The sequence below is a fragment of the Pelophylax lessonae genome, assembly GCF_965119305.1.
Source record: "Pelophylax lessonae genome assembly, chromosome: 5".
Lineage (NCBI taxonomy): Eukaryota > Metazoa > Chordata > Amphibia > Anura > Ranidae > Pelophylax > Pelophylax lessonae.
In genome coordinates this window covers 420,576,039-420,599,964 of record NC_138772.1, presented here as the reverse complement: position 1 = coordinate 420,599,964, position 23,926 = coordinate 420,576,039, and the positions used below count along the sequence as shown (strand labels likewise).

The 23,926-nt window shown below is 42.8% G+C and overlaps 1 protein-coding gene across 2 annotated transcripts in view; it reads right to left on the bottom strand.

Moving 5' to 3' along the window:
* SNTG1 (syntrophin gamma 1) overlaps positions 1-23,926 on the bottom strand; it is a 914,265-nt gene that overhangs the window by 237,486 nt on the left and 652,853 nt on the right. For both annotated transcript variants that reach the window (XM_082259744.1, XM_082259745.1), the window contains 3 exons: positions 19,014-19,071; positions 9,035-9,078; positions 8,903-8,944 (listed from right to left, as the gene is read on the bottom strand). In XM_082259744.1, the coding sequence (XP_082115870.1) occupies positions 8,903-8,944; positions 9,035-9,078; positions 19,014-19,071 (144 nt within the window). The remainder of the gene's footprint in view (positions 1-8,902; positions 8,945-9,034; positions 9,079-19,013; positions 19,072-23,926) is intronic.

The following is a 23,926-nucleotide window of genomic DNA, read 5'->3' as shown; positions in this document are numbered from 1 at the left end:
TATACCCCTATACAGAATTTCAGATGTTTTGCCTGCCTCCAAAGACCCACAAAAAATGCCCAAAAAAATGCCTGCGCCAAAAAAAATGCCCAGGTGTGTTGTTGCAGGCTTTTTTTTTTTTGCATTTTTTGTGGGTCTTTGGAGGCAGGCAAAACATCTGAACTTCTGTATAGGGGTATATATACACATATTGGTATTAATTATTTCATTAGCGCAAGCATAGTGTTCTGCTACTTTCACACCTATATATGTGTATGGGTATATATACAGACATGGGTGTATGTATATATACCCCTACACAGAAGTTCAGATGTTATGCCTGCCTCCAAAGACGCCCAAAAAATGCCCAAAAAAACGCTAGCTACAAAAATGCCCAGGTGTGTTTTTGCAGCTGGCGTTTTTTTGGGTATTTTTTTGGGGTCTTTGGAGGCAGGCAAAACATCTGAACTTCTGTATAGGGTTATATATACACACACACTTATATATATTTATACACATACACATATATAGGTGTGATAGGAGCGGAGACATATTGGTGTTAATTATTTCATTAGCGCAAGCATAGTGTTCTGCTACTTTCACAGCTATATATGAGTATGTGCATATATACAGACATGGGTGTATGTATATATACCCCTACACAGAAGTTCAGATGTCATGCCTGACTCCAAACATGTCCTCAAAAAAGCCCTATAAACGCCTGCAGCAAAAAGCTGGGAGACAGGCGAGAAGCCATATCGCTGTTCTGTAAGTGACCTAAGAGAAACGATCTTTTCTCTATAGCGGTCACCCTGACATGGAAGGGTTTTGTCTTCCTGCCATAGCAGTCAGAGTCAGTTAACCCTACACTACACTACGGTCCCCTTACACTTAAAACTTTCCCTACAGAAACTAGATTATTAAAACTAACTATAGTGGAAAATAGTACCCTAACTACACTAGATATCCCTTTCCTCACACTAAAAATTGCTAAATGACACTTTGTAGCAGAAGTAACAGAACTGCTTCCACTCTCTTCCATGTCCCTGTATTACAATGCTAGGAATTTGGCGGGGGCTATCTTATATACTGGGGGGCGTATTTACTAATGATTGGCCTATGGACCCCCTAGTCACTCAATCACATTCCTAGCATTCTCCTGCCCCCTCAATTGGCTTTTACTGATGGTTCTGGTCCAATCACGGGCTTTTAAAGCCCATTTCCTGTACCATTGCATTTTGGTCGGTTCTGGTTCCCGAATTCCGAACTTTTTCAGCAAAAAGTTCGGAATTCGGCCGAACCTCGAACAGCCAATGTTCGGGTCGAACCGATGGTCGACCCGAACCGTTCGATCATCCCTACTGCCCACACATTTTTTCTGTCTAATCTTGGTGTGATCACTGGCTGCTAGTTTCTTTTATCTGCTTGATTGTCCTGTTGGGGTGCCATTGGTCCTTCCCACAAGTCCAGGGTCAGACACTTTTTAGTGGTCATCATTTGGAAGTGTTACAATCATTTTTATATCAGTTTTCAAGCTAAGATTTGGGTCATAGGATTGGGTCACAGGAGTGCCGAACTTACTGCACTCCTGTGACTCACAGGGGAAGTGTGAAAATAATATTTTTTTAATTTTAGGGCTTTATTTGCCCATTTAAAAAAAAATAAAGTTAAGGGCAAGTTTGCCTTCAGGAATATATTACATGTTCCACCCATTTTTAGGGTCCTGCAGCCGCTCCCTGATCCCCGCACTCCTTGTGACAGCAGGCAGGGGATCTTCTCTCTGTACTTGCTGTCACTATTTGATAAGAGTGTGCGCGCTGCCCACACAGCCACTTTATTGATTCAAAGATCCCTTTGCGCATGTCGGCTTTTAGCTGTTGGGCGCTTGAGTAGTTCAATGAATCTTTCTGTCTGTGTAAAACTAATTATTTGGTGGCTACATGGAGGAGGAGGTCTGTAGCACTATCTTGGAACCACATTTCCTCCTCTCCTATGAACAGTAGCTACCATATTGCCACAGTCTCCCATCCACTACCTCTAATTATTGACTTTTGTTGAACAGGATATTGAAAATTGTATTTGATTAGTGGCTGCAGCTAATTGGCTGCAGTGCTGATCAGTAGGGATGATCGAACCGTTGGGGTCGACCATCGGTTCGACCCGAACATTGACTGTTCGAAATTCGGCCGAATTCCGAACTTTTTGTGGAAAAAGTTCGGTATTCGGCAACCAGAACCGCCCAAAAGGCAATGGGACAGGAACTGGGCTTTAAAAGCCGTGATTGGACCAGAAACATCAGTAAAAGCCAATTGAGGGGGCAGGAGGATGCTAGGAATGTGATTGGAGTGACTAGGGGGTCCAGAGGCCAATCAGTAGTGAATATGGCCCCCAGTATATAACATAGCCCCGCCAAATCTCTAGCACTGTAAAACAGAGTCTGTGGAAGAGAGTGGAAGCAGTTCTGTTACTCCTGCTGCAAAAGTGTCATTTAGCAATTATTAATGTGAGGAAAGGGATATCTAGTGTAGTTAGGGTACTATATACCACTATAGTTAGATTCAATAATCTAGTTTCTGTAGGGAAAGTGTTAAGTGTCAGGGTGACCTTAGTGTAGTTTAGGGTGAACTGACTCTGACTGCTATGCCAGGGTGACAAAACTCTTCCATGTCAGGGTGACCGCCATAAGAAAAAGATAATTTTTCTTAGAATTAATAGTAGAGCAGGGATGGGTCGCCGCTCCTTGTATGCCAGGGTGACCGAATTCATCCATGTCAGGGTGACCGCCATAAGAAAAAGATAATTTTTCTTAGAATTATTAGTAGAGCAGGGATGGGATTTCGCTCCTGTCACACCTGGGCGTTTTTGTTTCAGGCGTTTATTGGGCTTTTTGTGGACGTCTTTGGAGGCAGGCATGACATCTGAACTTCTGTGTAGGGGTATATATACACACACACATATATGTATATATACACATACACACATATTAGGTGTGAAAGTAGCGGAACCCCATCCCTGCGCTAATAAAATTATTTGCAGGGATGGGGTTCCGCTCCTATCACACCTATGTGTGTGTATGTGTATATATACATATATATGTGTGTGTGTATATATACCCCTATATAGAAGTTCAGATGTTATGCCTGCCTCCAAAGACGCCCAAAAAATGCCCAATAAACGCCTGCAACAACACACCTGGGCATTTTTGTTGCAGGCATTTATTGGGCATTTTTTGGGTGTCTTTGGAGGCAGGCATAACATCTGAACTTCTGTATAGGGGTATATATACACACACACACACATATATGTATATATACACATACACACATATAGGTGTGATAGGAGCGGAACCCCATCCCTGCAAATAATTTTATTAGTGCAGGGATGGGGTTCCGCTACTTTCACACCTATATGTGTGTATGTCTCTATATATATATATATATATATATATATATATATATATAAATATATATGTGTGTGTGTTTATATATACCCCTATACAGAAGTTCAAATGTCATGCCTCCAAAGACGTCCAAAAAATGCCCAATAAACGCCTGAAACAAAAACGCCCAGGTGTGAAAGTAGCGGAACCCCATCCCTGCGCAAATAAAAATTCTAAGAAAGATGATCTTTTTTTCTGGTTCTGGACATGCTACAGAGCTGAAACTTCACAGGTACACTTTTTAGACCCCCCAGACACTAAACCCAAAGAAATCTCATTTTTTTTCAATAATTTTTTCAATAATTGGCTCTCTATCAAAAACGACAATTTTTAACAACTTTTTTTGTGTGATTAATTGTCCCTGGGGCATGACCCAGAACCCTAGGCACTTTTTAGGGGCATTTATTGGGTTTTAGGGCTTCAAAATGATGATTTTTGATTACCGAAGTTTGGGCCCCATTGATTTCAATGGGGTTCTGGAATCCAGACCCGAACTTTCGGGAAGTTCGGATGTTCTGGTCGAACCAAACTTTTCAAAAGTTCGATCATCCCTACTGATCAGTTTATTCTGACAGCAGAGGAGTCCCTGCTGTCAGAATACAATAACACAGCAGAGAGGAATTCTCCATCTAACTTGCTTGTGCAGATAGGAGAATCTGTGATTTTTTATTTTTATCAGCCCTCTGGCTAATTGAAAAACAGAAAAAAAAAAGACCCATCTATGGCCAGCTTTAGACAAAAAAAGTTCTGTATAAATCTAATGAAAGCAGGGCATGGCCACCAGTAGTGAGATTCATATCTAAATGAAGTGACGTACAGTAATTATCTGGGCATGCGTTACCAAGTAATACGATCCCAGATCTAAACATCATGCACCTCCAGGTGACTGTTTGCAGGTTGCTTTATCTTCTGGGTGCTTTATTATGCTTATATCAGCCACAAATTATGTGCCTAATAATTAAGTCCACCTACTTCCACATACCAAACCTATCTATCAGTTGGTGAGTTCACCCATCATTCTGCACTGTGGACTTGGGGTTCACACTCACACAAGTTTACTTTCAGAAATTAAAAAGCACAGTATGACATTTCAATCAGAGAACATACAGTATAGGATTTGTTACACATACAGTAAACGGTTTCCAAACAAAGTACAAAGAAGGAAAACAACTCCCACTTAATCTAAAATTACCCTTTGTAAGTCACATAGAAATTGCAACAGAGTCAACTGTCAGAGCAATTTTAATTATTAAAAGCCAGGCAGAAACACAATAAAAAGTGATTTGTGGATTTGTCCTCTAAGCAAATCCAGACAATGGAAGCTGCCACTGGCACACATTAAACACGGCATTTGTTCATTACAATTCATAACAGAAAGGTGCAATAAAGTGTTGTGAGCACAGCTTATGTTGCAATGTTGTCTAAAATTCTTCTGTCAGAAAATATCAAAAAAAGGTGATGACGCTTATGCAGTTCTACAAAACATGAATAACTTTAATTTTGTCATCAATACATTTGTTGCCGTATATATAAAAATACACAATTTTCCTCCTATTGCTTACTAAAATTATTGTTTTAATGAGTATTTTAGATATTTTTTTAGGAAGATAAATGCAACCTGGCTAAAGGCCATCCATACCATGGACTGATATGTGAGACACAACTCTCCAAAGGCTTCACAAAACACTAATGTATATAAAATGATTCAGCCCAATGAACTTTTTATAACCTGAATTGTAAAGAGGCTATGGGGAACTCTTTATTGATGCCTGGGTGCCGGCTCTAGGTAGGTGAAAATAGGAAGTCTTCCGGGATGGGTATCTTTATCTTTAGGGTTGAACTCCAAGCACCATCATATCAATACTTTTCAAAGGGGTTGGTAGCTAGTTACCTCTAGCATGTGTGAGTTCAGTGTTCCTTTTTTTGTAAAAACTGGAATTTTAGTTGCACTGGATAGTATAGTTCACATGGTTCACTTCACTTGTACTTCCCTGTGCCAGCGGATGACAGCAGAACTGCATGTATGATGATGTGTCACTTCCTCATCTGCACTTGCCCATTCACAAAACGAATGGCACAGCATCATCACAGACTCAATACCTAGTAACCACTTACAGTATCTCACAAAATTGAGTACACCCACACATTTTTGTATATATTTTATTATATCTTTTCATGTGACAACACTGAAGAAATTACACTTTGCTTCAATGTAAAGTAGTGAGTGTACAGCTTGTATAACAGTGTAAATTTGCTGTCCCCTCAAAATAACTCAACACACAGCCATTAATGTCTAAACCGCTGGCAACAAAGTGAGTACACTCCTAAGTCAAAATGTCCAAATTGGGCCCAAAGAGTCAATATTTTGTGTGGCCACCAATATTTTCCAGCACCGCCTTAACCCTCTTGGGCATGGAGTTCACCAAAGCTTCACTCGATTACCACTGGAGTCCTCTTCCACTCCTCCATGATGACATCACGGAGCTGGTGGATTTTAGAGACCTTGAGCTCCTCCACCCTCCGTTTGAGGATGCCCCACAGATGCTCAATATCGTTTAAGTCTGGAGACATGCTTGGCCGGTCCATCACCTTTACCCTCAGCTTCTTTAGAAAGGCAGTGGTCATCTTGGAGGTGTGTTTGGGGTCGTTATAATGTTGGAATACTGCCCTGCAGCCGAGTCTCCAGAGGGAGGGGATCATGCTCTGCTTCAGTATGTCACAGTACATGTTGCCATTCATTCTCTCAATGAACTGTAGCTCCCCAGTGCCGGCAGCACTCATGCAGCCCCAGACCATGACACTCCCACCCCCATACTTGACTGTAGGCAAGACACACTTGTCTTTATACTCTTCATCTGGTTGCCGCCACACACGCTTAACACCATCTGCACCAAATAAGTTTATCTTGGTCCCATCAGTCCACAGGACATGGTTCCAGCAATCCATGTCCTCAGTCTGCTTGTCTTCAGCAAACTGTGTGCTTTCTTGTGCATAATCTTTATAAGTGGCTTCCTTCTGGGACAACAGTCATGCAGACCAATTTGATGCAGTGTGCGATGTATGGTCTGAGCACTGGCAGGCTAACCCCCCAACCCTTCAATCTCTGCAGCAATGCTGGCAGCACAAATATGTCTATTTCCCAAAGACAACCTCTGGATATGAGGCTGAGCACGTGCACTCAACTTCTTTGGTCGACCATGGCAAGGCCTGTTCTGAATGGAACCTGTGCTGTTAAACCGCTGTATGTCTTGGACAGTGTGCTGCAACTAAGTTTCAGGGTCTTGGCAATCTTCTTATAGACTAGGCCATCTTTATGTAGAGCAACTATTCTTTTTTTTAGATCCTCAGAGAGTTCTTTGCCATGAGGTGCCATGTTGAGCTTCCAGTAACTATTATGAGAGAGTGAGAGCGATAACACCAAATTTAACACAACTGCTCCCCATTCACACCTGAGGCCTTGCAACATTAACGAGTCACATGACACCGGGGAGGGAAAATGGCTAATTGGGCCCAATTTGGACATTGTCACTTAGGAGTGTACTCACTTTTGTTTCCAGCGGTTTAGACATTAATGACTATGTGTTAAGTTATTTTGAGGGGACAGCAAATATACACTGCTATACAAGCTGTACACTCACTACTTTACATTGTAGCAAAGTGTCATTTCTCCAGTGTTGTCACATGAAAAGATATAATAAAATATTTACAAAAATGTGAGGGGTGTACTAACTTTTGTGAGATACTGTATATCTGTGTATCTGGTGTCTCACATCAATGTAAGGCTTCTTTCACATGGCCGCTCCGGTGTTTGGCTCCGCTGCGGGACTTTTTTTTTTTTTTATCACGGAGCGGATGACATTTGTGTCATCCGCTCCGTATGTCCGCATATCATCCCATCCGTTTGCGGATGATATGCGGACATAATGTAAGTCTATGGGCATTGCGGATGTCAGCAGATGACACCGCTGACATCCGATCTTCCTTCCTTTCCGTTTTTTGAACGGAGGAAAAATAGGGTTCTGTTTCGTTCCAAAAAATGGAACAGAACTGAAAGGAAGAAAATCGGATGTCAGCGGATGGTATTCCGCTGAAATCCGCAATGCCATTGACTTACATTATGTCCGTAAATCATCCGCAAAAAAATAGGATGATTTGCGGACATACGGAGCGCCCGTGTGAAAGGGCCCTAAGGGTGCAGGCTATTTTGTGTCTGATCCACAAAGCAGTGAAGCATGAACGGATGAGAGACAATACACACTACTAACTCAATAGGTGAAGAGGAAAGTAAACGCTGTCAGCCTTGGACTCCTCCTAAGCCACACCTCCTGTTGCACTTTGACCCGCCCACTGGGGCTTAGTCATAGAGGTCTGTGACCAAGCTCTGGTGAAATGCATCAGATGGGTGTGGCTTAGGAGGATTTCAAGGCTGAGGCTGTTCACATTCCTCTCCACCTGTTAAGCTAGTGCTGTGCAGTGTCTCTCATCCCTTCATCATCACAGACTGTGTTTTGTGAATGGGCAAGCAAAGACAGTGGTGAAGACACAACATCTACAGGCTGTAAGAATAATATAAACATTGAATTGACACATGGCATTGGTAAGTAGCTCCTAACTCCTCGAAAGGTATTCAGAAACTTATCATGTGTGTACTCTTTAACTTACATTTCAATATAAGAGCATAATTGCAGCCTAAAAAAATCCGTATATATTTTCTATGTTCTGCTGCATCCAGAGGCTATGCTGTGCATCTGCCAGGCAGTCCTGCTGGAAATAATCCTGCCACTGGTTTCCATCCTTGTACTCCATCGTACTCTCTGTTCAAGATTCCATCAATGGTGCCATGCCTGGCACAGTCTCAATGCAAGAGAAGGCGAAAAACTGTGGTGGTGTGTACTAAAAAAAAGATATGGCACACAGTACTAGCCAATAAAATGTAATAAAATGTTACTTTGCGATGTTTCAATAAAGTTTGCAGAAAAAAAGTAAAAAATGCAGTGTATAAGCACCAATGTTTTCCCACCGCACACCGATGGCTATGCTATAATGCTGGTGTGAATGAGCCCTTAACAGAACTTCCTTTAATACCTAAAAATCTCTACAAATAGTTTGAATTGGCTATTATAAGTAAAAGTTGTTTATTTAATAAGTTACTTTGGGATGCTTGTATGAAGAGTATTTTATGTTCTAAATAATACAAATAAAATGAAAATGCCCTTTAGAGGCATCTGTGTGTTTTATATGCCATTAGTTAGAGCTTTTTAATGGCTTTATTGATTGGAACAATAGTCTTCCAACTATGGATATGACTTTACGAACAGAGGCCTCAGAGCTGAATAGTTATCAGGGATGGCAACATCCCTTTCTCTGAATATTCTCCCTGCACCAAACTTATGCTTTCCAAACATCCAGGCAGGAGCACCTATATAAAAGTCATCAAGTTAAGTGACAGATACTTTTATTATATAACAAAGGGAAACATCTTACCACTTCTTCGTGTTTGCACTTCCTCACATTAATGCCATTGATCTATAATAAGATACACTATTTAGTGTTTATGTTAGTTATTGATAGTTATTGAAAATGCAGGGCTTAACATGCGAAACTTGAAAATCCTACCTGTAGAATGGCATCTCCAATGAATAAAAGTCCTGAAAGCTCTGCTGTAAATTATACAAAGATAAAGAGATTACTTAGAGCATTTCTAAACCTTAGAACAAAAATGTAATATATATTACAGCTTACCAGTCCCTAGATAGTAGATGGTAGCTACATTAGTTTTCTTGTGTTAGTCTTTTTTTCCATTAGGTTTAACTTTTACATAGTTAAATACCATATTTATCAGCGTATAACATGCACTTTTTCCTTCTAAAAATGGAGGGCAAAACACCAGTGTGTGTTATACGCCAATATATAAAAAAAAAAAAAAAAAAAAAACCTGGGCAGTGCTGAGAGGCAGAGGGGGGCGGGCCGGGCTGAGCAGAAGGAAGGATGAGCGGTTGCTGTCATAGGAAGTCCCGCCTCCTATAATAGACAGCACAGTGGCCCGGGACGCGGGACGTGTGATGTCTATCATAGGTGCCGGGACATCATATGACAGCGGCCGCTCATCCTCCCTTCTCCTCGGCCCGCCCCCCCCTGCCTCAGCGCTGCCTGGCCTTTTTTAAAAAAATATATCGCTGCTCTGTGCAATGGCGCTGGCGAGGCTGCTTTGGGGACACTGCGCTGGCGAGGCTGCTTTGGGGACATTGCGCTGGCGAGGCTGCATTGGTGGACACTGCGATGGCGAGGCTGCTTTGGGGACACTGCCCAGGTGAGGCTGCACTGGTGGACACTGCCCAGGCGAGGCTGCTTTGGGGTCACTGCGCTTTTGAGGCTGCATTAGGGACATTGCGCTGGTGAAGCTGCATTGGTGGACACTGTGATGGAGAGGCTGCATTGGTGGACACTGCGCTGGCGAGACTGCATTGATGGACACTGTGCTGGCGAGACTGCATTGGTGGACACTGCGCTGGCGAGACTGCATTGATGGACACTGTGCTGGCGAGACTGCATTGGTGGACACTGCGCTGGCGAGGCTGCATTGGTGGACACTGCGCTGGCGAGACTGCATTGATGGACACTGCGCTGGCGAGACGGCATTGATGGACACTGTGCTGGCGAGACTGCATTGATGGACACTGGGCTGGCGAGGCTGCATTTATGAACACTGCACTGATGAGGCTGCATTCACGGGCACTGGTAAGACTGCATTTGATTAAAAAAAAAAAGAGTTCAGTGCTGTTTATTTAAAATTTAAGCTTTTTTCCTAAAATTTCCCTACTAAATTTGAGGTGCGTGTTATATGCCGGTGCGTTATAGGCCGATAAATACGGTAGTTGGTAAGGTTGTTTAATGTTACCAGTCCATCCAGTTCAACTTTTTTATCCAGGCAGTAACACACTTTCTGTCTTATTTTGGCTACACTCATTTCTCTTCTGTATCTATGGAGGAGCAGCACAGCTACCCATGGAGGGGGGTGAATCGCAACAGGAAGTGTGGTTTGGTGGAGACAGGAAGGCCGTGCCTTATTGTTTATCCTCCTGGGTTGATTGGCAGTAGCTGTGATCCTTTCCTCTTTAGTTTTACTGGCTGGATAAACAGGTAAGACAGCTACAGTATATTACGGGGGGTCCCACCCAGAAAAAAAAAATGTGCTGTTTTAATGCTAATGACATAATTTTTTTCTTTACCCACTTTAACACAAAAAAAAACTATGATTGTATGGATCAGACTGCTGAAAATGTTAGCAAATCTGTTTTTTTTTTCTCTACTTGAAAGAATTTACTATACCGAGAAAACCAAATGTTAGATACTGAAACTCATTTTCAAGCTGCCAAAAGTAGAGCGCCTAGGAAGAAAACATTAATCCTCTTAAGTCTCCTATGGGCAGTTGTAGGAGTCACAAACTTGGTAATTTTGGTATTCAGAGATTGCATTTTCTTGATTAGCGTGGAGAAGGATGCATCTATCTGCCACAGTGGTATAATTCAATTTGCCTTTAATTTTTCCCCAAGTAATAATTTATTTTTTCATTATTCAGTCATCACACAGAGACCAGAAAGCTTTGCAATGACTCTTAGACTCTTGGAAAAAACATGTGTACTTTGTTCATCAAGGCAAAAAACCCACATGGAAAATTATTTCAAAGATAAATGAAAAGGATGCAGGCATGTGGTTTATTTACATTTTGCAGAGTCACTGCTCTCCATGCAAGCTAAATATAGTGCATAAGAAATATCTTGTTTAATACTTGCATTTTTCTCTTCATTATTTGCTACTTAAAGCATCCCCCAAGCATTTTATTTAAAGGTTTTTAAGAAAAAAGGAAACAAAACATTGCGTGGTCCTCCTTGGCAAGCATCAAGCATTAAGCCTGGGTAGCTAGGAATAAAAGGGAGGTAAGCACGTGTCCCTCCCCCCCATGTCACCAACCTTCCTGAACCAGACCAGGTGCATTTTAACATTGGGGAATAGGTGGGCATCGTTTTTGGCAGGTTGTCACAACTGACAATAAATGTACATACCTAGACAATGTAACCGATGATGGCTTTACATTGGGGGACATTGATCACATTTTGTGAGCGTAGTATGAGTAGTATGTATGAGTTATAATGTATGCCTGTTCTCACTCCTCTGTGAAGAGGATATCTAGGGGTCCCCTTATTATGAAGGGGGCTTCCAGATTTCGCTAAGTCCGCCCACATCCTCTTGTAGACTAGATAAGGGGAGGAGGCCCTTGTTACTTAACAATGGGACAGGGTGCTTTTCAAGAGAGGAAGAAGCTTTGCCTCCCCTGACCGTCCACGGTACCACCCCTGTGTTTGAAAGGCATGTGGCCTAGTGTGGTTTTGGAAGGATGGTTACTGCCTCACTTTTTGTAGACTCAGACTGCATGTCTGGATAAGAGCCTGTTTGGAATTGTAGGGGGAACCGAGTGCTGTTTTGTTTTCTAAAAAAAAACTGCCATGGGGTTTCAGTGCTAAGCTCTGGTGTTGGCATGCATTTGTCCTCTACTTGGCTTCAGCTTAATCTCCCTAGATCTATGTAAGGAGCAGCAGGACTTGGGATTTATAGACTAGGAAACTGATGGAATCAATGAAAGATGAAGTCATACAAGTTTTAACCCCATTTGTTTCCGTCAAACAGTGGCGGCCGGTGCATAGGGGGCGCCAGGGCGCCGCCCCCCCTGAAAAAAGGAAGAAAAAAAAAAAGATAAAAAAAAAAAAAAAGATTGCAAAACGAGCAATAAAGTTTTAAAAAAAAAAAAAATTGCGTTCGCCGCCGCCGCCAGCCGATGTGGAGGGGGTGGGGGGGTGGGGTTACCACCCAGAAGAGGCGCCGATTGGCTGCCTTCTGGGGGGCGTGGGGGGCGTAACCTGGGCGCAAGGCAGATTCCTTGGAAACCCCCACTTCGTGGATTCCTGGCTGTGATTGGTCCAGCCTCCAGCCTGGACCAATCACAGCATCCAGGACATCCAACGCTGACCAGGCTGACGTCACTCGCAGCAGTGGACCGGACCGCGGGCGATGGAGTCGGGTGGACACCGGACGGGAGTGACGTCGGCACCGGAGAGGAGACCAGACCACCGGAGGTCATCTGCTGGAAGAAGACATCACCACCGGTGAGTCCTCGTGGTCCTCCTGTCCTGTCAGTCCTCCATGACCATCCATCCATCCAGCCTTTCCACCGCCATCCCCCTCTGCTCTGCCTCATCCCATGACCATCCATCCATCCATCCAGCCTTTCCACCGCCATCCCCCTCTGCTCTGCCTCATCCCATGACCATCCATCCATCCATCCATCCAGCCTTTCCACCGCCGTCCCCCTCTGCTCTGCCTCATCCCATGACCATCCATCCAGCCTTTCCACCGCCATCCCCCTCTGCTCTGCCTCATCCCATGACCATCCATCCATCCATCCAGCCTTTCCACCGCCATCCCCCTCTGCTCTGCCTCATCCCATGACCATCCATCCATCCATCCAGCCTTTCCACTGCCTCATGCCCTCATCTCTCCCACCGCCATCCCTCTGCCTGATCCCATCTCTCTCACCTCCATCCCTCTGCCTGATCTCATCCCGCCCACCGCCTGATCCAATCTCTCCCACCTCCATCCCTCTGCCTGATCCCATCTCTCCCACTGCCATACCTCTGCAGGGGGCATGTACGCTGGTCACTGTATTGAAAGGGGGCATGTACGCTGGTCACTACATTGAAAGGGGGCATGTACGCTGGTCACTACATTGAAAGGGGGCATGTACGCTGGTCACTACATTGAAAGGGGGCATGTACGCTGGTCACTACATTGAAAGGGGGCATGTACGCTGGTCACTACATTGAAAGGGGCATGTACGCTGGTCACTGTATTGAAAGGGGGCATGTACGCTGGTCACTGTATTGAAAGGGGCATGTATGCTGGTCACTACATTGAAAGGGGCATGTACGCTGGTCACTGTATTGAAAGGGGGCATGTACGCTGGTCACTGTATTGAAAGGGGGCATGTACGCTGGTCACTACATTGAAAGGGGGCATGTACGCTGGTCACTGTATTGAAAGGGGCATGTACGCTGGTCACTACATTGAAAGGGGGCATGTACGCTGGTCACTGTATTGAAAGGGGGCATGTACGCTGGTCACTGTATTGAAAGGGGGCATGTACGCTGGTCACTGTATTGAAAGGGGGCATGTATGCTGGTCACTACATTGAAAGGGGGCATGTATGCTGGTCACTGTATTGAAAGGGGGCATGTACGCTGGTCACTGTATTGAAAGGGGGCATGTATGCTGGTCACTACATTGAAAGGGTCATGTACGCTGGTCACTACATTGAAAGGGGGCCTGTATACTGGTCACTACATTGAAAGGGGCATGTATACTGGTCACTACATTGAAAGGGGGCATGTACGCTGGTCACTACATTGAAAGGGGGCATGTACTGTGTGGTCTGTGCTAGGGGGTCTGTACTGTGGGGTTTGTACAAGGGGCCTGTACTGTGGGGTTTGTGCCACTCTGTCAGTGTATCCCATAATAGGGCCCCTGCTCCCTATTATGGGATATACTAGTACTGATGGAGCCCTTAATATGTGATATATTGGGAGAATTGGTTTACGCAAGCAAAATACAGGGGACAAAATGGGTGGGGTATATAAGGGGTGTGGCTTCTGAGAAATGGGAGGGGCCAAAATAGAAGGGCGGGGTCTTGCGCCCCCCCATCTTAAAACTTCACCAGCCGCCACTGCCGTCAAACCTTGTGTTTTTCTTTTTTTAAGTCAATGCAGCTACACTAGTAACAAAGAAATATCTCCATAAAGCAGAACTGGGCCCACAACAGTATGGGGCGTATGGAGTGAGGCAGAATTTAAACCTCTGTCATATCTTTGAAAGTCTTTGACACCATAATTGGGACATCTGCTTGCACATCTAAATTATGTTCAGATTCACCTTTAGCTGAGCTTCTAGTGTCACAAGATAAAGGGTTACTTAAATATAGGTTTACAGAATGGGAGAGTAATACACACTAATGCTGTCTTGTGAACTTCTATGCATTCTTCATTGAAATGTTCACAGAGCTCAATCCAGGGACAGTCACAGTAGGACAGCAGAACCAAGCCAGTCACAGTCTGTCCAGAGTAGGGGATCTCCCAACTGGGATTCCTAATCTATTGTGTATAGTTCAGAGCCGCAATCACCTTATGCAGATGCTAGTTGTCTGACTTATATACTGACCAAATGGGTTCAGTAAGATTTGAGTCGCTGACCTAGAACAAGTTTACATATCAGTAAAGTCAGAGTTAAGTCAAACATCCTTAATTTGCAGTCCTGAACAAATCTAAGATAGAACTAGGAGCAAGCCCTAAAAACACTATGCAAATGACTATATAGGTAGCTGAGAGATATGAAGTAAAAGTAAAACTAGACTCTGGTTTTAAAAAAAATTCTATTTTATGCATTTGAAACTCACAAAAAAAACTGAAATTGCTATCGGCTTCCTCCAATCCCTTTTTTTTTGTTGCTGTGGTTTGACTTCCTGTTAGAGGGTAGCTACATTCCTTCTCTGTGGTCCAGCTGTATGTAGGAACGTATCCACCCTCTCTTGCTCTTTCCCAAGATGGACTAGGTATTGCCAATAATGGGATGTGTAGTGTGCTTGGAGCAGTGCACATGGCTGCAACTTATGTGCACTGCTCATTTCACACAAACAGAAGTGAGAAACATAAATACCAATAAACTGAAAGTGCAAAATGTTCCCAACATAAAAACAGGTAAAAGTATTCTTTCCATTAGAGAAGAGGGGGTGGGTTAAAACAAAGTTCCATAGGGATCAACAGCATTGATAGATGACCAAGGTGAAATCATGTAATATATGAAAACTATATGAGCAATTGTTTATGATACATGGTACCTAAGCAAACAAACTCTTATTCTAGTAGGACTTCTGAATACGGATTTGTGGTTTTCCCCACAGCAGTCAAATTCAAGAACCAGGATGAAGCTGGTCTTTGATCAAATAGGGATTTATTGTGCACACAGAATGGGAGTCAGGTGGCAGATCTCCGCCGGTCAAATAATTTACCTTGTTATATACAGTATATGTTTAGTCCAGATAAGACGCTAACTCTAATTACCATTGACTCATTAATTACTGACCAATCATCTTACAGATCTAAATTCATCCAATTACACATTAACCACTTGCCTACAGGGCACTTTAACCCCCTTCTTGTCCAGGCCAATTTTCAGCTTTCAGTGCTGTCTCTGAATGACAATTGTGCAGTCATGCAACGCTGTACCCAAAACAAAGTTTTGCCATTTTTTTTAAAGACTGATAGAGATTTCTTTTGGCAGTATTTAATCACCACTGTGTTCTTTCTTTATTTTTTTTAAACAAATGAAAGAAGACCGAAACATTTTGAAAACAAAAAAGTTGTTCTTAGTTTCTGTTATAAAATTTTGTAAATAAGTAATTTTTCTCCTTCACCGATGTGCACCGATGAGGCTGCACTGATGGGCACTGATAGGCTGCACTGATGGCTACTGGTGAGGCTGCACTGATGGGCACTGATGAGGAGGTACTGATGGACACTGGTGAGGTGGCACTGATGGGCACTGATGAGGCACTAATATTCAGTGCTGATGGGCACTGATAGGTGGCACTGATATGCAGCACTGATGGGCACTGATAGGCACTAATAGGCAGCACCAATGGGCTTTGATAGACGGCACTGATAGTTTTCACTGATGGGTGGCATTAAAAGTACTTTGATAGATGCCACTGATAGGTGGCACTGACGAGGATGCACTGATGGGCACTGACAGGCATCACCAATGGGCACTGATTGGCAGCACTGGTGGGCACTGATGGGGCTGCACTGATCATGAGAGCACTGATGATCAGTGCCCTGATTGTCAATGCAGATGTCCCCACCTAGGAATGCTGCTTACCGGCTCTCCTCTCCTGGACAGCATGTGAGGAGAGGAATGCCAATAACCAGCATTTCCTGTTTACTCTGTGATCAGCTGTGATTGGACATGGCTGATCACTTGGTAAAGAGAGTGTTTCATAGGCTCCCTAATGTGATCGCTGATGCACTGTGCACAAGGCATACGTGGCAATAATGGGAGGACATCGTATGACATCCTCCCACAACGAGAGTGCTCCCACCCATCCGTCATTTCACTATACGGTGGGCGGGAAGCAGTTATGGATTGCAACATATCCAATAACATTGAGAATTCCTCAATCTTGCTACATATCATCCTATCCTCCAATCATATAACAAGTGCTTCTAGACATTACTTTATTCCCCCTTATGTCAAATGGAATGACCAGATGTATCAGGGAGAATAAGGTTAGACTTTCTATAACATGGTGGACATCTCCCATAGAGTTTAATTAAACTTATCCTAAGATGGCTGCTGGCGTTGTACCAACATAAATCACTTGCACTCTGATTTCTGGTAAACAGTCTAGAACCCGCATGCACACGTTTATATAGCATATGTATAAAATATACCAAATTATATTCTATATGTATTGATCATATAGTGGAACCTTGTTTAAATATAACGACTTCTCATTAATCTACAAGAGTCTCATCTTGTACTGTATGCACTGTAGCTGCCATACATTTCATACAACACATATTACATAATAAAGAGAATGGTATGTGTGTTGTCCAGCTATTACCAAAATAGAGCAAACAGGGGCTCCCAGAATCCCCTACACACTTCTAAATAGTGTACTTACTGGCAAAGGATAGCTATGAATGCGACATACAGTGAACATTTACATTTCTATAGGCAAAGTTGCAATTCCCCTCCTGTCACTTGCAGCTTCTGAACTCCTGTCATCTTTCCTCTGCTTCCTCCCTATCTGCACAACGCTGTGTAGAATAGTATCAGCTCTCCTCAATATCAGATGCTGCATTTTTCTCTCTCCTCTTGCCATATAGTATGGGTCTATTCAAACGACAATGTACGCGTTGATTACACATAAATGCATGTGTGTTAACATGCATTCACAAGCTGCATTGAATTTTAAAAGATGGAAGGAGAATTGGGGCATGGGAGCCAAATACCCCACCAGCATGCAAATGTAGTCAGTTAGTTGGAGGCTTTGAACAGGGCTGGAAGATAGGGTGAGGTAGTCCTGCACTCAAAAGTGCTGACTGTATTCATCCTATCTCTTATGGTGGTGGAGGCTAGACCATAAGTCCATTAAAGCCAGGCAAGTGTTCCCTGACATGAGTCGATTCCCCTGGAGGGCCTGGAAGAAATGTACTAAAGCCAGAGGTGTAATTGCAGAGATCCTGTCTCAGAGACTACTGGTAAAGAGTTATGAGCTGGACATAGATAGCCTAAGGCAGACCAAAGCCCTCTGAGTGCGTACTGATGACCTTGGGAAAGAGAAAGACTCTGTAAAGGGAAGATGAAGTGTTATATGCTGCTTTCACATGTGACTGGTGCGGATCGTCCACTGTATGTGATTGCCAAAGTACTGTCAAGTGACCCGGGATAGGATGTCTATGTGATGTGACTGTAAATGCTATCTTTTGAAGTAACATCAGTAAAGTTCAGCAACTATACTTCTTTTGTATGGATATTGTTTTCTTCCAAATATAAAGGCCAATGGCCAGGGTTGTAATGGGAATGGACCCAGCAAGGAGTTGGGCACGTTATGGTGGATGCTTAGGGCTTCAATCAGGGTTGTTGCTCCAACAAGAAGAAGCAGGGCAGGGACTGGTACCAGTGGGCTTCAAACATCGCCCATTCATGAGCCCCTTACACATGCTCGTCCCCTCACCTGGATATTGAGACACTACAGCTGTCTATCCTCTAATCTGTCCTCTGTCTGTCCTCTACCAGTGGGCTTCAAACAACGCCCATTCACAAGCCCCTTACACACGCTCGTCCCCTCACCTGGATATTGAGACACTACAGCTGTCTGTCCTCTAATCTGTCCTCTGTCTGTCCTCTACCAGTGGGCTTCAAACATCGCCCATTCACAAGCCCCTTACACACGCTCGTCCCCTCACCTGGATATTGAGACACTACTGCTGTCTGTCCTCTAATCTTTCCTCTGTCTGTCCTCTACCAGTGGGCTTCAAACAACGCCCATTCACAAGCCCCTTATACACGCTCGTCCCCTCACCTGGATATTGAGACACTACTGCTGTCTGTCCTATAATAGCTGGCGCATGCATGCCACTTCAGCACAGCCCCTCTCCCCACACACACACACACACACACACACACATACACACTGATGCCCTAGTTCCCAGAAGTTTTTGTTCACTCACTATTGCGCCCGTGAACTGTCCAGCCCTACTTATTTGCAAACTTGTTTCAGGTAAGGGATGCAAAGAATTGAGGAAAGAGTGTAAACATAACAGCCAGGTAACTAGCATTTCTATAACAAGTGGTGGCAATGGCAGCTTTCATGTCTCTCTCAGCAATGTTTTTTTTTTTTTTTTTTTCTAACAAACACCTTACTAGTGCATTTCCAAACACTCAGTAGCAATGATATTACTTTATTCATATACAGGCATTAGCATACCTCTTTGTTCTTTGGATATCTTTGATATAACAACTGGGATGTTATGTTCAGCTCCTCCCTAGAAAAGAACACATAAAAGAGAAATTACATTTTTACATGTGGGAAGTTAGATTTAAAGCGATTTTTAGTAAATAACATAATAGGCACCATTGTAAGGTTTTGACATTAAGCAATATGCCTTTTCCTAGTATGCATACATAAGTATACTCCTATCTTACCAGTCAGCTGTATGTGAACTGCTGTAACCTGCATTCTTATGCGTACATCAGAGCACAGACCATTGTGACTTATCCATGTTTGAAATGTTCAAATCTGACATTAAGGCCCACAGAGCTTTGCTTCAGTTATTGTCAAGTGTACAGACACTCAGTGACAGGTAAGATACAAACCTTGTCAGGGAAGACAAACGTGGTAAAGGGATTACACAGTTTATAGACCATGAAGAGGCAAGACAACCTGTAGAAAACTATGTATTAAAAATGTTTATTAAAAAGTAAAAGACTCACAACAATTAGGAGAATAATAATGTGTATCTATGGTCAAATGTAAAATCATATATTCTTTTTTACATTGTATTTTAATTATTTCTAGCCTACTCCAATAATCTGAACAGTCTTGAAGTTTGAAAACTTAATTTGTGAATAGTGATGGGCAGAAACCCCCCCCCCCCCCCGGGTTCTGTCCTACACTAGAACTCCAGAACAGGGGAAAAAGTTCTGATCAGAACTCAGAACCCTTTTAAAGCCTACGGGACCAGAACTCGAAAAATCAAAAGTCCCCTTTTTTAAGGCTCATATGCAAGTTATTGCCCATAAAAGGGTATGTGGGCCCAGGTACTGTGATGGGGAACATGTATTAATGCAAAAAAAACCTTTTAAATGAGCAGTGATTTTAATGATGCTTAAAGTGAATCGATAAAAATGAAAAATTATTTTAATATAGTGCCTGTAGGGTTTCCTTTAGTCTGTCAGTAAAGTGGGACATCTGTACCGTGTATTGAACCCGCTGCAGCAAAACTGATTATATATACAGTGGGTACGGAAAGTATTCAGACCCCCTTAAATTTTTCACTCTTTGTTATATTGCAGCCATTTGCTAAAATCATTTAGGTTCATTCTTCTTCCTCATGAATGTACACATAGCACCCCATACTGACAGAAAAACACAGAATTGTTGACATTGTTGCAGATTTATTAAAAAAGAAAAACTGAAATATCACATGGTCCTAAGTATTCAGACCCTTTGCTCAGTATTTAGTAGAAGCCCCCTTTTGATCTAATACAGCCAGGAGTCTTTTTGGGAAAGATGCAACAAGTCTTCCACACCTGGATTTGGGGATCCTCTGCCATTCCTCCTTGCAGATCCTCTCCAGTTCTGTCAGGTTGGATGGTAAACGTTGGTGGACAGCCATTTTTAGGTCTCTCCAGAGATGCTCAATTGGGTTTAAGTCAGGGCTCTGGCTGGGCCATTCAAGAACAGTCACGGAGTTGTTGTGAAGCCACTCCTTCTTTATTTTGCTTAGGGTCATTGTCTTGTTGGAAGGTAAACCTTCGGCCCAGTCTGAGGTCCAGAGCACTCTGGAGAAGGTTTTTGTCCAGGATATCCCTGTACTTGGCCGCATTCATCTTTCCCTCGATTGCAACCAGTCGTCCTGTCCCTGCAGCTGAAAAACACCCCCACAGCATGATGCTGCCACCACCATGCTTCACTGTTGGGACTGTATTGGACAGGTGATGAGCAGTGCCTGGTTTTCTCCACACATACCGCTTAGAATTAAGGCCAAAAAGTTCTATTTTGGTCTCATCAGACCAGAGAATCTTATTTCTCACCATCTTGGAGTCCTTCAGGTGTTTTTTAGCAAACTCCATGCGGGCTTTCATGTGTCTTACACTGAGGAGAGGCTTCCGTCGGGCCACTCTGCCATAAAGCCCCGACTGGTGGAGGGCTGCAGTGATGGTTGACTTTCTACAACTTTCTCCAATCTCCTGACTGCATCTCTGGAGCTCAGCCACAGTGATCTTTGGGTTCTTCTTTACCTCTCTCACCAAGGCTCTTCTCCCCAGATAGCTCAGTTTGGCCGGACGGCCAGCTCTAGGAAGGGTTCTGGTCGTCCCAAACGTCTTCCATTTGAGGATTATGGAGGCCACTGTGCTCTTAGGAACCTTAAGTGCAGCAGAAATCTTTTTGTAACCTTGGCCAGATCTGTGCCTTGCCACAATTCTGTCTCTGAGCTCTTCAGGCAGTTCCTTTGACCTCATGATTCTCATTTGCTCTGACATGCATTGTGATCTGGAAGGTCTTATATAGACAGGTGTGTGGCTTTCCTAATCAAGTCCAATCAGTATAATCAAACACAGCTGGACTCAAATTAAGGTGTAGAACCATCACAAGGATGATCAGAAGAAATGGAAAGCACCTGAGTTAAATATATGAGGGTCACAGCAAAGGGTCTGAATACTTAGGACCATGTGATATTTCAGTTTTTCTTTTTTAATAAATCTGCAACAATGTCAACAATTCTGTGTTTTTCTGTCAGTATGGGGTGCTATGTGTACATTCATGAGGAAGAAGAATGAACTTAAATGATTTTAGCAAATGGCTGCAATATAACAAAGAGTGAAAAATTTAAGGGGGTCTGAATACTTTCCGTACCCACTGTATATATATATATATATATATATATATATATATATATATATATATATATAAAGAAAAAAATACATTGAGATGGATTTTCCCTGACAGCTTTCTTTATTTTGTAAATGGTTTAGGGAGCCAGTCTGTATGATGAGGCCACATTTTAGTGCACTCGGAACAAGATTAGAGATTTTTTGGATAAATTATTGTGTCTCTTTAGCAGATATTGGATGGAAAAAACAAAGTTTTGTAATACAGTGAGCAAGCCTTATGTAAAGAAGCCAAATTAATGTACATTCAGGCCCAAGTTCATGGGGCAACATGACTGTCAGATTGCTGTTTATCAGTGTTTTCCCTTTCTCTGTAGGCTCTTGTTACTCCCTTCCTCAATAGGGATGATCGAACGGTTCGGGTCGACCATCGGTTCGACCCGAACATTGGCTGTTCGAGGTTCGGCCGAATTTAGAACTTTTTGCTGAAAAAGTTCGGAATTCGGCAACCAGAACCGACCAAAATGCAATGGGTCAGGAAGTGGGCTTTAAAAGCCCGTGATTGGACCAGAACCATTAGTAAAAGCCAATTGAGGAGGCAGGAGAATGCTAGGAATGTGATTGGAGTGACTAGGGGGTCCCTAGGCCAATCATTAGTGAATACGCCCCCCAGTATATAAGATAGCCCCGGCAAAATCCTAGCATTGTAATACAGGACATGGAAGAGAGTGGAAGCAGTTCTGGTAAATTTGCTTCAAAAGTGTCATTTAGCATTTATTAGTGTGAGGAAAGGGATATCTAGTGTAGTTAGAGTGCTCTTTTACACTTTAGTTAGATGCGAAAAATTAGTTTCTGTAGGGAAAGTGTTAAGTGCCAGGGTGACCGTAATGTAGTGTAGGGTGAACTGACTCTGACTGCTATGGCAGGGTGACCAAACCCTTCCATATCAGGGTGACCGATATAGAGAAAACATTGTTTCTCTTATGTCACATTCAGAGCACTGATATGGCTTCTCGCCAGTCAGCTTACTTTTTGGCTGCAGGCGTTTATAGGGATTTTTTGAGGACATGTTTGGAGTCAGGCATGACATCTGAACATGTGTATAGGGGGTATATATACACACCCATGTATGTATATATACACCTGCACATATATACGTGTGAAAGGAGCAGAACACTATACTTGCGCTAATTAAATAATTAACACCAATATGGCTCCGCTCCTATAACACCTATATATGTGTAAGTGTAAAATACATATAAGTGTGTGTGTACATATATACCCCTATACAGAAGTTCAGATGTTTTGCCTGCCTCCAAAGAACCCAAAAAAATGCCCAAAAAAACGCTAGCGCCAAAAAAAATGCCCAGGTGTGTTGTTGCAGGCATTTTTTTGGGGTTTCTGGAGGCAGGCAAAACATCTGAACTTGTGTATAGTGGTATATATACACACATACTTGTATGTATTTTTACACTTACACATATATATGTGTTATAGGAGCGGAGCCATATTAGTGTTAATTATTTAATTAGCGCAAGCATATATTTCTGCTACTATCACACCTATATATGTCTAGGTGTATATATACATATAAGTATGTGTGTATATATACCCGTATACACAAGTTCAGATGTTTTGCCTGCCTCCAAAGAACCCAAAAAAATGCCCAAAAAAACGCTAGCGCCAAAAAAAAAAACGCCCAGGTGTGTTGTTGCAGGCATTTTTTGGGGGTTTTTGGAGGCAGGCAAAACATCTGAACTTGTGTATAGTGGTATATATACACACACACTTATATGTATTTTACACTTACACATACAGTCAGGTCCATAAATAATGGAACATCGACACAATTCTAATCTTTTTGGCTCTATACACCACCACAATGGATTTGAAATGAAACAAACAAGATGTGCTTTAACTGCAGACTTTCAGCTTTAATTTTAGGGAATTTACATCCTTATCAGGTTAACAGTGTAGGAATTACAACAGTTTGTATATGTGCCTCCCACTTTTTAAGGGACCAAAAGTAATGGGACAGATTAACAATAATAAATCAAACTTTCATTTTTTAATACTGGGTTGCAAATCCTTTGCAGTCAATTACAGCCTGAAGTCTGGAATGCATAGACATCATCAGACGCTGGGTTTCATCCCTGGTGATGCTCTGCCAGGCCTCTTCCTCAACTGTCTTCAGTTCCTGCTTGTTCTTGGGGCATTTGCCCTTCAGTTTTGTCTTCAGCAAGTGAAATGCATGCTCAATTGGATTCAAGTCAGGTGATTGACTTG